General features: G+C 40.0%; 1 protein-coding gene across 4 annotated transcripts; it reads left to right on the top strand.

The window, feature by feature from the left end:
- Positions 1–366: 366 nt before the first annotated feature.
- kdm2ba (lysine (K)-specific demethylase 2Ba) lies at positions 367–14,050 on the top strand. Of its 4 annotated transcripts, none has more exons than XM_063897753.1 (10): positions 367–495; positions 5,187–5,411; positions 6,112–6,255; positions 7,392–7,478; positions 8,533–8,811; positions 9,566–10,386; positions 11,246–11,409; positions 11,512–11,673; positions 12,123–12,341; positions 12,914–14,050. In XM_063897753.1, exons 1-10 carry the CDS (start codon positions 442–444, stop codon positions 13,093–13,095), a joined length of 2,337 nt encoding a protein of 778 aa, XP_063753823.1. In that variant the 5' UTR covers positions 367–441; the 3' UTR covers positions 13,096–14,050. The 4 variants fall into 4 exon arrangements, with proteins under 4 accessions (XP_063753823.1, XP_063753820.1, XP_063753822.1 ...); XM_063897750.1 differs by having other exon boundaries at positions 8,515–8,811; XM_063897752.1 differs by having other exon boundaries at positions 7,392–7,479; positions 8,525–8,811.
- The last annotated feature ends 360 nt before the right edge of the window (positions 14,051–14,410 follow it).

Raw genomic sequence — 14,410 nt, 5'->3', positions numbered from 1 at the left:
ACACATCCCACAAAAACCAGTAGAAGCGAAGACGGAGGTGTTTGGGAGTGAATTGTCTTGTGTTGCCTGCTGATCTCCGTTTCCTGTTGAATTGATGCTGCTATCATGTCCCTAGTTTATCATCATTGCGATAACATGCAGCATGCACATGTGCATATTTAACTTATATTCCTCTATGAACACTCTTTTACATTCCCTAACATGTGTTTAATCACGATAATATGTATCCTTATTTTTAGACCACCGGTTTTTCGTTAACCAGAATGCTGTTAGGTAAGCAGGAAGTCGGTGCTCCCCACGTTTCTCATGGTTCCTGAACGCAGCACAGTGAACATTGCTAGCAGCTGCCTCTTTGAGGGAGGGGTGAATGAGTTGAGCTGCAGGAAGCTTGTTCAGCCATGTTAGTTTTCTCTGGTGTTCACAAACGATGAGAGAGGAGCCATGGCCTTGTCACTGAGCGGAGACGATGAGGAATATGATTCAGAGTCTGAGCAGGTCAGAGCTCCCACATTTCATTATGTCACCTCCGTGTGTATACGTGTGTGTTTTTATCAAAACGTGCAGCGAGAGAGAAAGGTTTTTGTGAGTGGAAATGTGTTTTCTTCTGTGGCTTCAGGTTACCCGCTATTCTCAGTATCGTGTTGAAATATGTCCCTTTTAAACCTTTCTACAGTTATATGTTTTAATACTCAGGTAAATCTTATGTAAACATGGTTAAATATAATCGGGCTGCTTATTGGGATTGATACCTTGCCTGTCCACACATACAAACACACACACACACACACACACACACACACACACACACCGTGTTCTCTCCTCCTTGGACAACATCTATCATGTTAGCCAAAACTGACCCATTTTGTACTAACCACCTTCATACAGATTTCCATCCTCTTATGTTATAAACGTGTGGACAAAACCTTATATCTATCTGAAAAACCATGCATGTACAAGCTTTGATTTACACAATGTACTCTAATCCCACATGTCCGGTTAGTGGGAAAATGCATACTTGTGATTGATTTCCTCACACTTCCTAAAGTTACCCCTCTCACTCTGTGCCTTTAAGAAGGCTTTAGGCTCAATGTTGTTTAGGCAGATGAGGGGGGGATGGGGTGAGGGAACAATGAAGGGGCTCTACTACTTCTGTTGTGGTTCCCAAACTGGGGTCCATTGACCCCTCAAACCCCTGGCAGAAATAAGGCATGGTTTAATTTCAACTGTTGTTTTGGCCACTTATTTTGCACCAGGAGGAGGAAAATACAGCACTGGAGAGTTTTCAAATCAGATATTACACTCAAACTGTGTTTTCTGAGGGTCTTTAGGATAACGTTTTGGTGTGTAGGCCTGTCACATAACTACTTTTGTTGCAGGATATGTTGCCCGAGATATAATTGTGATAACTATTTCATTATTTTAATTATTGCCATTTTAAGTTTGTGTAATGACAATATAATAATAAATAATAACATATTAAAGCAAGCATACTCTTTCAAATAGCATTCACTTTTTATTCTTATATATTTAGACATCCTATTGAGCAAATATCGTATATAAATAAAGCATGAATAATTCATGTCACACAACCAAAACAATAAATATAATGCACTCTCTGGCTCTGTTACAAAAAAGTGCACTTAAACAATATTAAACAGATGGCACATGGGGGAATAGAGAGCAGGCATTTTAATGAAAGGGGAAACCCTGGTGTTTATTCTGGCATCATGTTCTTTAAAATATTGCTGACATTTTTAGGGTAAACACACTTGACTGTAAAAACAACAGCCAATAATGAGGTCAGCAAAAATACATGACAATATTGCTTGTACAATAATGTGGTTATTGTGACATGCCTATTCATTTGGTGTGTGTGTGTGTGTGTGTGTGTGTGTGTGTGTGTGTGTGTGTGTGTGTGTGTGTGTGAGATATTTGGGCATAAATGCTTTCTAACAGTGATATTGCACAAGTCTCCATTAGACACTTGGCCTTCTCAACGAAGCAGAAATATGAGAGGTGCTGACATAAGAGCCAGGTCCTGCTGCTTACACAATGTTTACACACAACACCCAATAACAGTTCTTCAGAGGCAGTGTGTTGGTCTCTTTGGACATGGTGTTGAAGACAGCCACACTCACTTTTTCTTTTGTTTTGATAGCAACCAACGATAAGCTTTGTGACTTCCTCTGAAATCCATGATGAACCTGAGTCAGAAAACCACGCTCAAATCAAAATATAAGCCATGTTTTTTTCTTCCCACACCAGGAAGCAATCCAAAATTCCTGACATATTACTGCACACGGTTACAGTAAAGACGAGGTCAGCTGATAGCTGCTTTGGCAGCCGTGCTGAGATTTGTTTTTAGACATCATTTTATGCTTCTTATTTATTTTAATCTGAGTTAAGTAGCCAGCTGGATGTGTGAGATCTCCAGAGAATGTATAACCTCTCACCATGTCATTTGTTGTGCTCCAAACTTTTTGTCAAGAGCTGAAACTAACAAGTATTTTTGGAGTAGATAGCAAAATATATGAGAGAGTAATGGCAACGTATTTCTTGTTTGGTATATGACATGTCAAGAAATGGGGAAGCATGTTGATCAGTGTTAACAAATGGCAAAAATGTTTCATTTTTTCCACAACTTAAAGATATTCTGTTTAATGTCAGAGAGGAGTTAAGAAATCAGGAGATATGAACATTTAAGGAGCTGGAGAAAAGATAAATCTGTGACGCTCCTTTAACACTGTGATTTAAATTGTTTTGTTTAGTGGCTGACATAAGAAATGATAAAGATCAAAACCGTTGTTTCAGACAAGGTCAGGAACATAATATGGCGGCAGAAAAAAACAAACATTGTGTGATGTTGATGTTGACAGTCACCCTGCAGCTACAGTCGCTCCTCTGATGCTTCACTCCCATATTTCCACAGAAGTCAGATAGATTCATGGCAACATGCCAGGAGAGATAATTCAATAAAAAATACAAATTAAAATAATCTCATGATAGGATTTTAAAATAAATAGTATTCAAAAGTACTCCTGATTGAAAATTACAAAAACATTCACATCCAGATGATTTTTAGTAAGTTCGATACAGAAGAGCATTTAAAAGATGGAAAAGCTCTGTTTCAGACAAAGAATATAATACATTTGAACATATATTTAAACAAAAAACCAGGACAACAAAATCACATTTCACATTTAATATGAAGAAAACATTCAAATCTAATTGTCCAACTCCCTGTACACACGATACTGTCAGATCCACTTACCTAATGTATTTAAGTATTATTTACTTTATATTTAATCCATGTTTATTCCTGGACCTTTTGCAGCACAGTAATACGCTGCTTTTAAGCTAGCTTTATTGTTCTTGTTGTTAGACCTGTGTGTATTTCTGTGTGCATCCAGGACAACTATGTATCAATTCATTACATTTTATTTTGTACACGCTTTCATCCAAACCCCCTGACAATATGTGTAGTAACCATGAGGATACAAATCTAACAGCAAGACTCTTGCACGTACATTTACTCTAGGGGCATCCCTTTATGCTGTCTGGGGGTTTTCCCTTTCCTGTTGTGTGTTTATAAAGGTTTTTGTGCTTGTAAATGGACTCCTTTTTTTACTTGTGTGATATAATGACATCACTATGTGTCACTGCTTCTGTTGGCTAGCGCTCCAACACATTCTACATGATAGGATAAGGGTCAGGGCATCTCTAAGTGGTTGACCAATCACAACAGAGCCAGCCAGCTAACCAATCAGAGCAGACTGGGCTCTGGTTTCAGACAGAGGGTGAAAAGAGGTGCTGCAGCACAGGCAGTATGAGGGGAAAAAATAAAGTTTTTGAACATTAAAGCATGTAAACAAAGTAGAGGCACAAAATACTGATAGGGACCCTTTTAAAATAACCAAAGCTTGAATCATACATGACTAAGAATTGTTATTTTTTAACTAGTGTTTTCCTTGTATGTGTGCACACTTAATTCTCTCTAGCATTGTAATTGTTGTTAAACCGGAGGGTTTTGTTCTATTTCCATCCTGTTTTACCTGATATCACTCCCAATGACTTATAAAGAAGCCTGTGCTGAAATGCAGTTTTAGTGATAAGTAATTAAATCCTGCAGTAAAAGCTCCTGCTGTGAGCTTATTTTTATCATCTCTTGCAGTCGTCTTTTCAAACAGATTGCCCCCAGAAAGGCAAACGTGTTGCCTAGGTAACCTCTCCTGCTAGAACAAGACTCGCTGTAATGGTCTCCGATTTGTCTTTTATTTTCATAGTCCTGCCATGGCAACAGGCAAGAGACTAAAAATAAAATGTGAGAAATGCACAAATGTGATATTATGAGCAGAGAGGCGAAGCTGAGTGCAGAGCGGTTTAATCACCATGTTGCCCTTTCTTTCATTTCTTTCACTCCCACGAGTCACACAGAGCAATATGCATGTGTGCAATTTACCAGAGAGGTCGGAGCTGGTGGAGAGAAGCACTCTGATTAAATAAAAGGATGGTTATGATCGTATAACCTGTGCAATCATTTAATTTAATGTCTCTAATGTATGGGTGAAACAATTTATTCAGCCAATTAACAGAAAGATCCTCCCTTCCCCGCTTCTCTAATGTAAAGACCTTCCTGATATTCTCTGATTTATATTTTGTAAGATTCAGTTGAATATTATTGAATGTAAGACTTCTTCAGGCATCCAATAAATGGAATTAAAGGTTGTTTCCTTGGACTCTGCAAATCAGTGATGGGCTATTCTTACATTTTTATGACCTAAACAATCAATTGATTATCAAGAAAGTTATGTCATTTTTGTTGTTGTTTTGAACAAGTATGTAATGAAAGTCCTTTTTAAGCCCTACAAATATAAGACATTTCACCTCAATATCTGTATCTATGCCTGATGTGTAGTTAACCTGTTTACAATACTGCTAGTTATTGTCAAAAGGCAGCAAGAAGAGTGATTTACTCAACTAAAGCATGAATAAACGGTATGTAGTGTTGATCCACATATCAGGATCCTTTTTGATGTGTGCCCTGATGCTCAGCTTCAGCAGGGTCATTACAGAAGAGCTGAATAATATCCAGCCTGCTTTATCAACTGTTTTTCTTGTGCTTAAAGACTCATGAGATCTTCGCGTATCCTTCAGCTAACTTTCGTCTCTTACTCTTCATCTTCCAGCAGCGGGCGGCCAACCGGCCGAAGCCGAAGGTGGGGACGTCGGCGGCCGTCAAGCTGCCGTCCAACCGCAGCTCGTCGGGAGCCAGGCGCAGGAGGACGCGATGCCGGAAGTGCGAAGCGTGCGTCCGGACCGAGTGTGGAGAGTGTCACTTCTGCAAAGACATGAAGAAGTTCGGAGGGCCGGGGCGCATGAAGCAGTCGTGCATCATGAGGCAGTGCATTGCGGTAAGTGGGACGAAAGGGAGAAGAAGAATATACCCTTAATCGTCCCACAGAAGGGAAATGTACCTACTGCATTTGACCCATCCTGGTGTTAGGAGCAGTGGGAGGCCATTATGAACGGTGCCTGGGGAGCAGTGTAGGGAACGGTGCCTTGCTAAGGGACACCTCGGTAGCACTTGGTCTTTCTGGGACTTGAATTGGTGACTGGTTCTCAAGCCTATGGACTTCGCTTCCTGGACTTTTACATTACTACATTTAATTTGTAGTTTTAGAAAAGCTTTTATATTCTTTACAAATGCTTTTACATCTTACTTTGCAGAAGCTGTGACTTAGACAAATACCAATGTCCTCTGTCACACTTTCTCTTCTCTTTTTGTTTAATTAAATCGTATTTATTCCTGCATAGGGTTGTCAGGTATATACAGGTATTGATAATATCAGTGAAATGATAATATTTGAATAGTGATATGATGTTTATAAAACATGATAATATCATATCCAAGTTGTGGTTATAGCAAAGTAAACAGTTAAAGATACATTTGACTGATTTCATTATCATTAATTATTTTAAAATGTTCTGTAGATATTGTAATTATATTGTTATCATGCGTTCCTCTGGCCACATTAATCTTGCAGTAATGATCTGACATCTTGACGGTCCGCTTCCTGCATGTTCTTGATCATTTACTCTCTCGTCACACAGCCGGTGCTGCCTCACACGGCGGTGTGTGTGGTGTGTAAAGAGGCCGGGAAAGAGGACACACTGGAGGAAGAGGAGGACAAGTTCAACTTCATGCTGATGGAGTGCTCCATCTGCAACGAGATCGTCCATCCCAACTGTCTGAAGGTACATCAGAGGAGAGCAGTGCTGGGAACGGTTGTTGAGCAACTCCACCTTTTAGACGAGTAATCACCGTGTGATTTATTTCAGTTAACGTAGTGTGCCAGGAATGCCAGGTCATTCAAGGGTAATGTGTGTGTGACTCAGACGTATGGAGTGTAGTCACTGAAGTAAATTGGAAGCGGTGTTGTTTATATAACACACTCGTCATTATTATATGGTTTACTAGCGTTATGGCAGTGGGATGTTGTTGTCTTACTAGTCGAAGTGCTAACAGCATTCTGAGAGGAACATACCGAACCGATATCAAGCAGCACACACCCTGCTTCTGGTTGTTAACGTCAGGCCAGCACAGGCTTGGTCAAACCAGTTTTTCAGACAAGCGCTGTCAAGTTGTTTAGCAGGAAGCATCAACCAACGCATCAAATCCGTTTTCCCTTTAGTTTTATACATACTAATAAGGAAGTGCTTATTTAAGCTTCTTATGTAGGAGTTTCATTTTTAAACAATTTATATATCACTAACTTAACCTTAGTGACTCCTGATCCTTCTTTAAGTGAAAATATTTATATTGGTTTTCTCCAGAGTGAGTAATCTTTCAATGCTTTTCTCAGTTTTTTAAATATTTAAAGCACACTTTATCTGTGTTTTGAAAAACCGTATCACCATATCCCTACATTTCTGTACAAATTCTGACACAACTCTTGAAAAAGTCTGATTTATGCAGTTGTGCTCCTATTTAATACATTCATTTTTGCAAAAACATCACAGTTAAAAACTGACTGTGCAGGCAGAAGTATGTAGATAGCTAATTTACTTCAGTTTCTCCAGAGTTTTCTTTGTTTATTTATTCTGTTTGTACTGTGAAGGCTTGTGAGAAAAACATTCTCTTTAAAAATTCCAGATTACACTGGTTGAGTTATCTGTATACAAATGGCCATTTTGTTGGTAAACTTTTCCTTTGAATTCAACCCCTTTTTCTTTTGCATGAAGAGTTTGCATGATATCTGAGGTTAAACTGTGCTGACCTGCCTGGCAGGAGCATGTCAGAACTGTCACTTTCACTTCCTCTGTCTTGTTTGTGTTATAAAAACTGAGCGTTAAAGCTTGTTGTTCTTGTTGTAATCCGGTTCATTTGCCAGGTGAACGAAGCCTCAGGAGTGGTGAACGATGAACTGCCCAACTGCTGGGAATGCCCCAAATGCAACCATGCTGGAAAAAGTGGAAAAGTGAGTACAACATGCATGAGTCAGCAGATTGAGAACTGCTTACACAGGCTGTGTTGAAAGAGTGTTGACGTTGTAAAAGTTTTACTACCAAAGATTTCTTTCATTTTTACTCATTTATAACAGTAACTTTCTTTATTCAGTATTAGTTTCAGTTTTTCAGTTTGTGTATGTTGATCATCTTGCCACTTCCTGATTATACTTTTCTTGTTTGTGAAAGTCATTTACATGTGACTGTGTTTGTCACAGAAGCAGGAAACCACTGACTCAGCCAGTGGTGGAAGAAGTACTCAGATCACACATAAGTGATTATATAGTATTGGATAATTAATACATATGTTACTTTAATTGTGCAGGTACTTATATACTTAATATGCTGGGTGATTTTAATCTAATATAATCCAACATTTATTAGACTGTTACATTTTATTTTAATTGTAAATGGAATCAAAAAAAACTATTTGTCTCTTGGATGTAACAACGTTGAGATGTAAAGTAGCAAAAAAACTCAAGTAAATTACCAGTTTTGATGGGTTTTTATTATTATTTCAGTCGACTTTAAGATAAGATAACATAAGATGTACCTTTATTAATCTCAGTGGGGAAATTCAGTAGTTTAAGCAGCAACAGAATAAGAATGAAAAACAGGACAGTGTGGTTCACACAGGATAATAAAACAAAAATAAAAGGATTAAAAAGGGTTACTATTTGTTCTTGCCTTGTGGATTTAAAGAGAGCATATTAACTGTATGTTTTGTACATTCATAAATAATAATTTTCCAAATCGGTAGTGATTTTAAATGATCCTATAGTAACTTAAACAGGTTACAGAGTTGCATAAAAGTAGCAAGTATAAAGTAGCAGAAAATAGAGAAGCTCGACTAATAGATTTCCTTTTTGTTTTGTTTCTACCTCTAGAAGTAACACGTTGTCTGCTTTGATCACTGACACACTTTATCAAACCTCAGGCACATTTGCAGTACAGTTGGTTTTCCTGCCCACGATAGGCTAAAGGTATAAAGTTGTTTCGCAATTTTTGTCCCCCTTGGCATTGAAGCAAAAAAGGGGTCCTGGGTTCAAGTACGCCTCCAACCTCCCCGGGTCCCTGCTGAGGGAGCAGAAGCCCCTGAAGGAGGAGGGGGACGCTTCTACAGCGGTGAAGAGGAGGCCAGACAGAGAGGAGACCCCCAGGTACCGACCCGAGGAGACTCTCCACCGACAACCCCCTCTGCTCTCCCCCTGCAACCTGCCACGACCCAGGCCTGAGGACAAACTGAGGAAGAAGAGGAAGCTGTTTGATGACGATGAGGAAGAGGATCTCGGTGTGAGGAAGAAGGTTAGTATCAATATGACCCTTTTTTATTCAGAAGTGAGTATTTGCATGAAGAAAATACTCCCTTCCTGTTGCCAGGTGATGCCAGCAGAAGTGTCAACCTGCCTTTTTCACTCACCTTTCATGTGACAAAAACACGGTTAAACTGTGAAACCTTTTCCCAGTTTTTTACTGAATTTTAAATCTGCCACTTACCCATAGTTACAGACCAACAAGGCAGGATTTAATGGTTTTTTTAAATGGTTTCAGTTGAGTTTAAATTATGAGCGATTACTTCACATTCTGGCCTGTAAACTTTAGGGAGAGCATATTAACTGTATGTTCTGTAAGTGAATTAATCATAAAACATGTGCAAATCCCTACAGATTGTATAAACCCTATTCCCTACAAATATGTCATAGCTTTTTCTCAGTAGGGGAGAAAATGAGTAGGTTTAATGTTTCTATACTGTAGATTGTTTTATAAGCTCTTGACTACTGCAGAGTCATTTGTCATGAGACAAATGACTCTGCCAAATGTAACCCCTCCTGCTAAGTACAAAAGCCAGATGTTAGTCGGTGTTCATTTTGGTCCAGGGGGAAAGGGGTGTATGACTTGTTTGTGTGAGTGTGAGTCCTGCACCAATGAGTCCCAGCCCATATGTGCTCACAAGACACTAAACAACAAGCAAGCTGGCCACATGACTAATCAAATACTGTTGAAAATCTGCCCCATCTGCAAAACAAATTTGTAAATATTGCCCTTTTCTTTCCTGTAGGAAAAGTCAGATGATCCTTATTTTTCCAAACTCCTGCATCATATCAAGACAGAAGAGGAAGACGAAGACGCCTATGAGGAGGAGGAGGATGAAGAAGGAAGGGTGCCTCACTTCAGGGGAGGTGTAGAAAGGAAAGGGCGTTTTGGGGATCCTGAAGAAGAAGCAGAGGAGAGGGACTCCAGGAATGCACTCTTGAATCCCTCCGTTAAAACTCCATTTGGAGACAGTGACCAGTCCCTCTGCAGCTCTCCGCAGGCCGGCCCCAGCAGCGAGGCTGGAAGTGAGACCCAGGAAAAAGGGCCGCGTCCGAAAGCCCGCCGCAAGCGCCGTTTACCTAACAGAGAGCTGAGCCGGGAGCTGAGCAAAGCCCTGAACCAGGAGATCCAGAAGACGGAGGACTGCCTGGCCAACGAGAACCGCCAACCCCTCAAGGTGGAGCCGGAGACGGAGAACGAGGAACCCAAGAGGCTGTTCCGCAACGGCAGCGAACTCGGAGATCAGAGGCCCCACCTCAAGAACAAAGAGATGAACGGGACCCCCTGGGAGCTGCGTCACTTCTACCCGAGTCAGATCACTCCGCTGGGCTTCAACAGGAGCACCCCCACCAACCGTCCGGTGCCCCCACACTCCCCGCCCAAATGTGTCCAGATGGAGCGGCACGTCATCCGGCCTCCTCCGATAAGCCCGCCTCCTGACAGACTGCCGCTGAAAGATGGGAAGTCTCACGTCATACAGCGCGAGGTGTGGATGAAGATCTTCGACTACCTCACACACCAGGAGCTGTGTGTCTGCATGAGTGTCTGCAAGACTTGGAACAGATGGTACGGGAACAGGACACACACGTTTAACATAAGAGGGGCGCTATTGCGTATGATAAATATCTCATAATTTATAAGCTATGAACAATATATATCTCAAACTTTTATATGTTACCTCTACGGCTGTTTGATTTAACCTGTTGATGTGTATGATCATTCCCAAAGTGATCCCTCGTGTAAAATAATTCCCCAAATCTGAGTCATTTAGAATTCAGAATCAGAATACCTTTATTCGTCCCACAGAGGGGACTTTTTCATTTGTTACAGCAAAAAGAGCCAAAGAGAGCTTAATATTACATCCAAGATACAAAAATTACACAATCTAATAAAATACACGAAAATAGCAGCCAGGTATATCGGTTTTCACAAATGTCTACTTATCATATCATTTAGTTTGACTTATTATTCACACAATTGAACAATTAAATGTGCCTCTGAAATGGGGTTTGCATGTGGCATCTTTATTTCCATTTATTAACTAGTGACAAACTAAGTGAATGTGAAAATTGCCTTTCACGTCACTTTTATTTTGGAGTCAGATTTTACACATTCTACCAGTAATGCATCGTGTTACCATTTCCTAGCTCAAAACATGTTTATTGCTTTGGCCCTGTTTCCCCGAGCAAACTAAAAACAACCCACATCTGCACATTTACACGAGAGAAGCAGACTGCCAAAGTAGGGTCTTAAAAACATGACGTGACTATTAATGTGAACAATAACGTAATTTAATACATACCAAACAGAACAACCCTTCACACATTGAGAACATTGCCCACCTGTCGAAACACAAATATCGCTGCACAGATTTTATAGATCTTAATAACATGATTACATATACACCTTTCTTACTGATCTCCAGGTGTTGTGATAAGAGACTCTGGACAAAGATTGACCTGAACCGCTGCACTTCCATCACTCCTCTCATGCTGAGTGGGATCATCCGCCGGCAGCCAGTTTCCCTGGACCTCAGCTGGACCAACATTTCCAAGAAACAATTAAGCTGGCTTATAAATAGATTGCCAGGTAACTAAGAGTGATTCTGGAACTGCAGACAAGGAAAACGCTCCCTGTTGTGTTTCTTTTGTCCAGCATCAGTATCTTGAAGTGCTGTGGTTTTATTTTCAGGTCTCCGAGTGTTGAAGTTGTCAGGGTGTTCGTGGGCGGCTGTTTCTGCGCTCTGCACCTCCAGCTGCCCTCTGCTGCGCACCCTGGACGTCCAGTGGGTGGAGGGGCTCAAAGACGCTCAGATGAGGGACCTCCTCTCCCCCCCCACAGACAACAGACCAGGTAACTCATAGGTTAATAAAATCAAGCACAGCCATCATTGTAAAGTTGAATTACTACAGTATGACCACCCTTAATGTTTAAAACATTACATTTAAAAGTATAACATTTCAACGTTGAAATGAGAAATGATCAAAAGGTTTTCTTTCTTCCTGGTTTTAATCACCACGTCCATTAGTGTAACATTTCACATGTAACTTACTGACTTCATACTCAAAGATATGTTTTCTTGAAAGACATGTATAACATTTTGTGTCCTCAGACCTATGTTAGATTTACATTTTTAGGAATACATATCTGATTTAATAAAAGTTTATCGCAAGTAAGAACATAATGCTGCCGATTTCGCATATATAGCTTTTAGATATCGTACAGATCCTTATTTACTGTAGTGGACCTGTTGACAAAATACATGAATTAATCTGTGATGTTCTCTGTGACCCTGATAACAGGTCAGCTGGATAATCGTTGCAAACTGCGGAACGTGGAGGACCTGCGTCTGGCGGGGCTCGACATCACAGACGCGTCTCTACGTCTCATCAGTCGGCAGATGCCTTCTCTGTCCATGCTGGACCTGAGCTACTGCAACCACATCAACGACCAGTCGGTCAACCTGCTGACCGCAGCCGGGACGACCACCAGGGACTCCCTCACAGACATCAACCTGTCAGGTGAGAGAAACACGGCACAAAGTGGAAGACAGGTGCTGACATACACGTGCGATACTGTACGACGTTAGATGCTTTAGTTCAGATGGCCACACAGGATGGTTTTCGGGGAAACCAGTCACTTGAGTTATTATAAGTAGATCGGGTAGCGTGTGTTACATCCTCTATAATCCATGAAATCTTCTGAGCTGAATGGACAAAACTGATACAAACAGAAGTTAAGTTAATGAAGGATTTGTCAAATTACCTCCGAAAATCATCCGATTATATAATGTAGGTGTGATTAGCAGATTACAAAAGATGGAAATGAATATTCTCCAATACGACAAAAAATATGCTATTTTTTACATCTAACCTTAGTCGAAGCAGTTTTCTCATTTTGCCAGCAGGTATAACAATATGTTAATTCCACTACAGGAGAAACTTTATGTTCTCTGCAACTGGGTTAGCATCCCTACGTACACTTAATATATCCAACAATTGTGGAAGTGATTTTGATATTCAGTCAAGTTGCGACACAGACCCTTATTAAATATCAAGCTTGTGACTGATATTGTTCTCTCTTTCCCTTTTAGTTTGTAACCGGGTCACAGACCATTCCCTGAACTTTTTCAAGCGCTGCGGAAGCATCTGTCAGATCGACCTTCGCTTCTGCAAGCAGGTGACGAGGGCGGCCTGCGAGCGGTTCATCGCAGAAATGTCTGTGAGCGTGCCGTTCAGACTGAAAGAGGACAAACTGCTGCAGAAGGCCAGCTAGTTCTTCCTAACAACCAATGAAAGACTGTCTTTGCACTTAATGGAACAATATTTTTCTTTTTAAACTGCTCCTGTGATCAGTCTCTAAATCGATGTAGACAAACTGAGACGGATTCCGGAAACACATTCACTGGACAGATGAAAAGGATGCATGCATTTGTGTTGCGATTATACTTTTTTTAAAGACGTGCTTGTTTTTTGGGTTGTTTATTTTTATTCTTTAAATATTTGAGAACACAGTATTTTTATACAAGCTTCATTCAGAGTTTACTTTACGTCTCAGGAGCTGAGGATCACAGAGAGACTGCATGGCATGTGAGCAGAAAAGATGTCCCCTCCCTCAGTTTGCCTTCATACGACAAATTCTTCTACGTGCCAACATCTGTATCTGACATTAATGTAACTTCAGTATCAGACAAAAAAGATGACCTGTACAGAAATAAATATCATTACTTCTTCTCAAATATTTGGAATGTATTTCAAGAATGATGAACACATTATATTTTCCTGTTTCACCCTCATGTCTTCACTTACCTTAATACTTTTATAAATTGTTGAGTGTTGTGTTTGACATTTCAACATTAATTTATTGATTTTGTTTGTTATTACAGTTTATATTTATTCATTTATTCAATAACTCGACATCGATGCCTCAGAACCACATCAAATAATGCTTACTAATAACTTCTCGGGTTAGTTTGAGCCTGTTGGTGGAGTTTAACACAGTCAGTGGAAGTAAGTTGACATTAAAGTCAACCTCACACATCTGGTCACAGGCTTAAGCAAGTATTGTGCAAATATCTAATTTGCATACGTTTAAATAATATCTCCATACAGTAGGTGTCGTTTGTATTTTGGGGTGTTGTGCTGTAATCGATCACCTGAGGTGAATGTGATAATGTTTATATTTGTAAATCCAAAAACTGCTAATATGCATTAAAATAACTTCATTTGTATCATCACTGAGTCTTTCTTGAATACATTTTTCTTTAAATATATCTGCCAAAAATACAAACACTTCCCATAAAGTTTCAATGACATTACAATTCTCTTCCCGTCTTGGGGACATGTAGAGTCCAAACATCTTTAAGTGGGTTTTTCAGCAGATCTTTGGCCGTCTGTTTTTTAATGCAACAACTTCTAGATGTCATAAAACAACATTTACTCTGCACAGAAATAAAGCTCAGTATTGGAGATGATCATTTTTGTTAGTGTTTGATTATGTAGTTTCATTAATATGATTACTTTAGCTCACACACACTTCTGCAAATGCATAACCAGAAAGTCGGTACACTCCTTTGCTCCAAGCTGATACA

This window comes from Eleginops maclovinus, chromosome 12 (genome assembly GCF_036324505.1).
Source record: "Eleginops maclovinus isolate JMC-PN-2008 ecotype Puerto Natales chromosome 12, JC_Emac_rtc_rv5, whole genome shotgun sequence".
In the NCBI taxonomy this organism is placed as follows: Eukaryota; Metazoa; Chordata; class Actinopteri; order Perciformes; family Eleginopidae; genus Eleginops; species Eleginops maclovinus.
This window is presented reverse-complemented; position numbering and strand designations above follow the sequence as displayed.

What these genes read in the sequence shown, in the direction of transcription:
- kdm2ba (XM_063897750.1), top strand. Translation starts at nt 442, where the DNA reads ATGGCCTTGTCACTGAGCGGAGACGATGAGGAATATGATTCAGAGTCT. An exon ending in ATGATTCAGAGTCTGAGCAG is followed by an intron (nt 496 to 5,186) that starts GTCAGAGCTCCC and finishes TTCATCTTCCAG; the next exon opens with CAGCGGGCGGCCAACCGGCC. An exon ending in CCCCACAGACAACAGACCAG is followed by an intron (nt 11,674 to 12,122) that starts GTAACTCATAGG and finishes CCCTGATAACAG; the next exon opens with GTCAGCTGGATAATCGTTGC.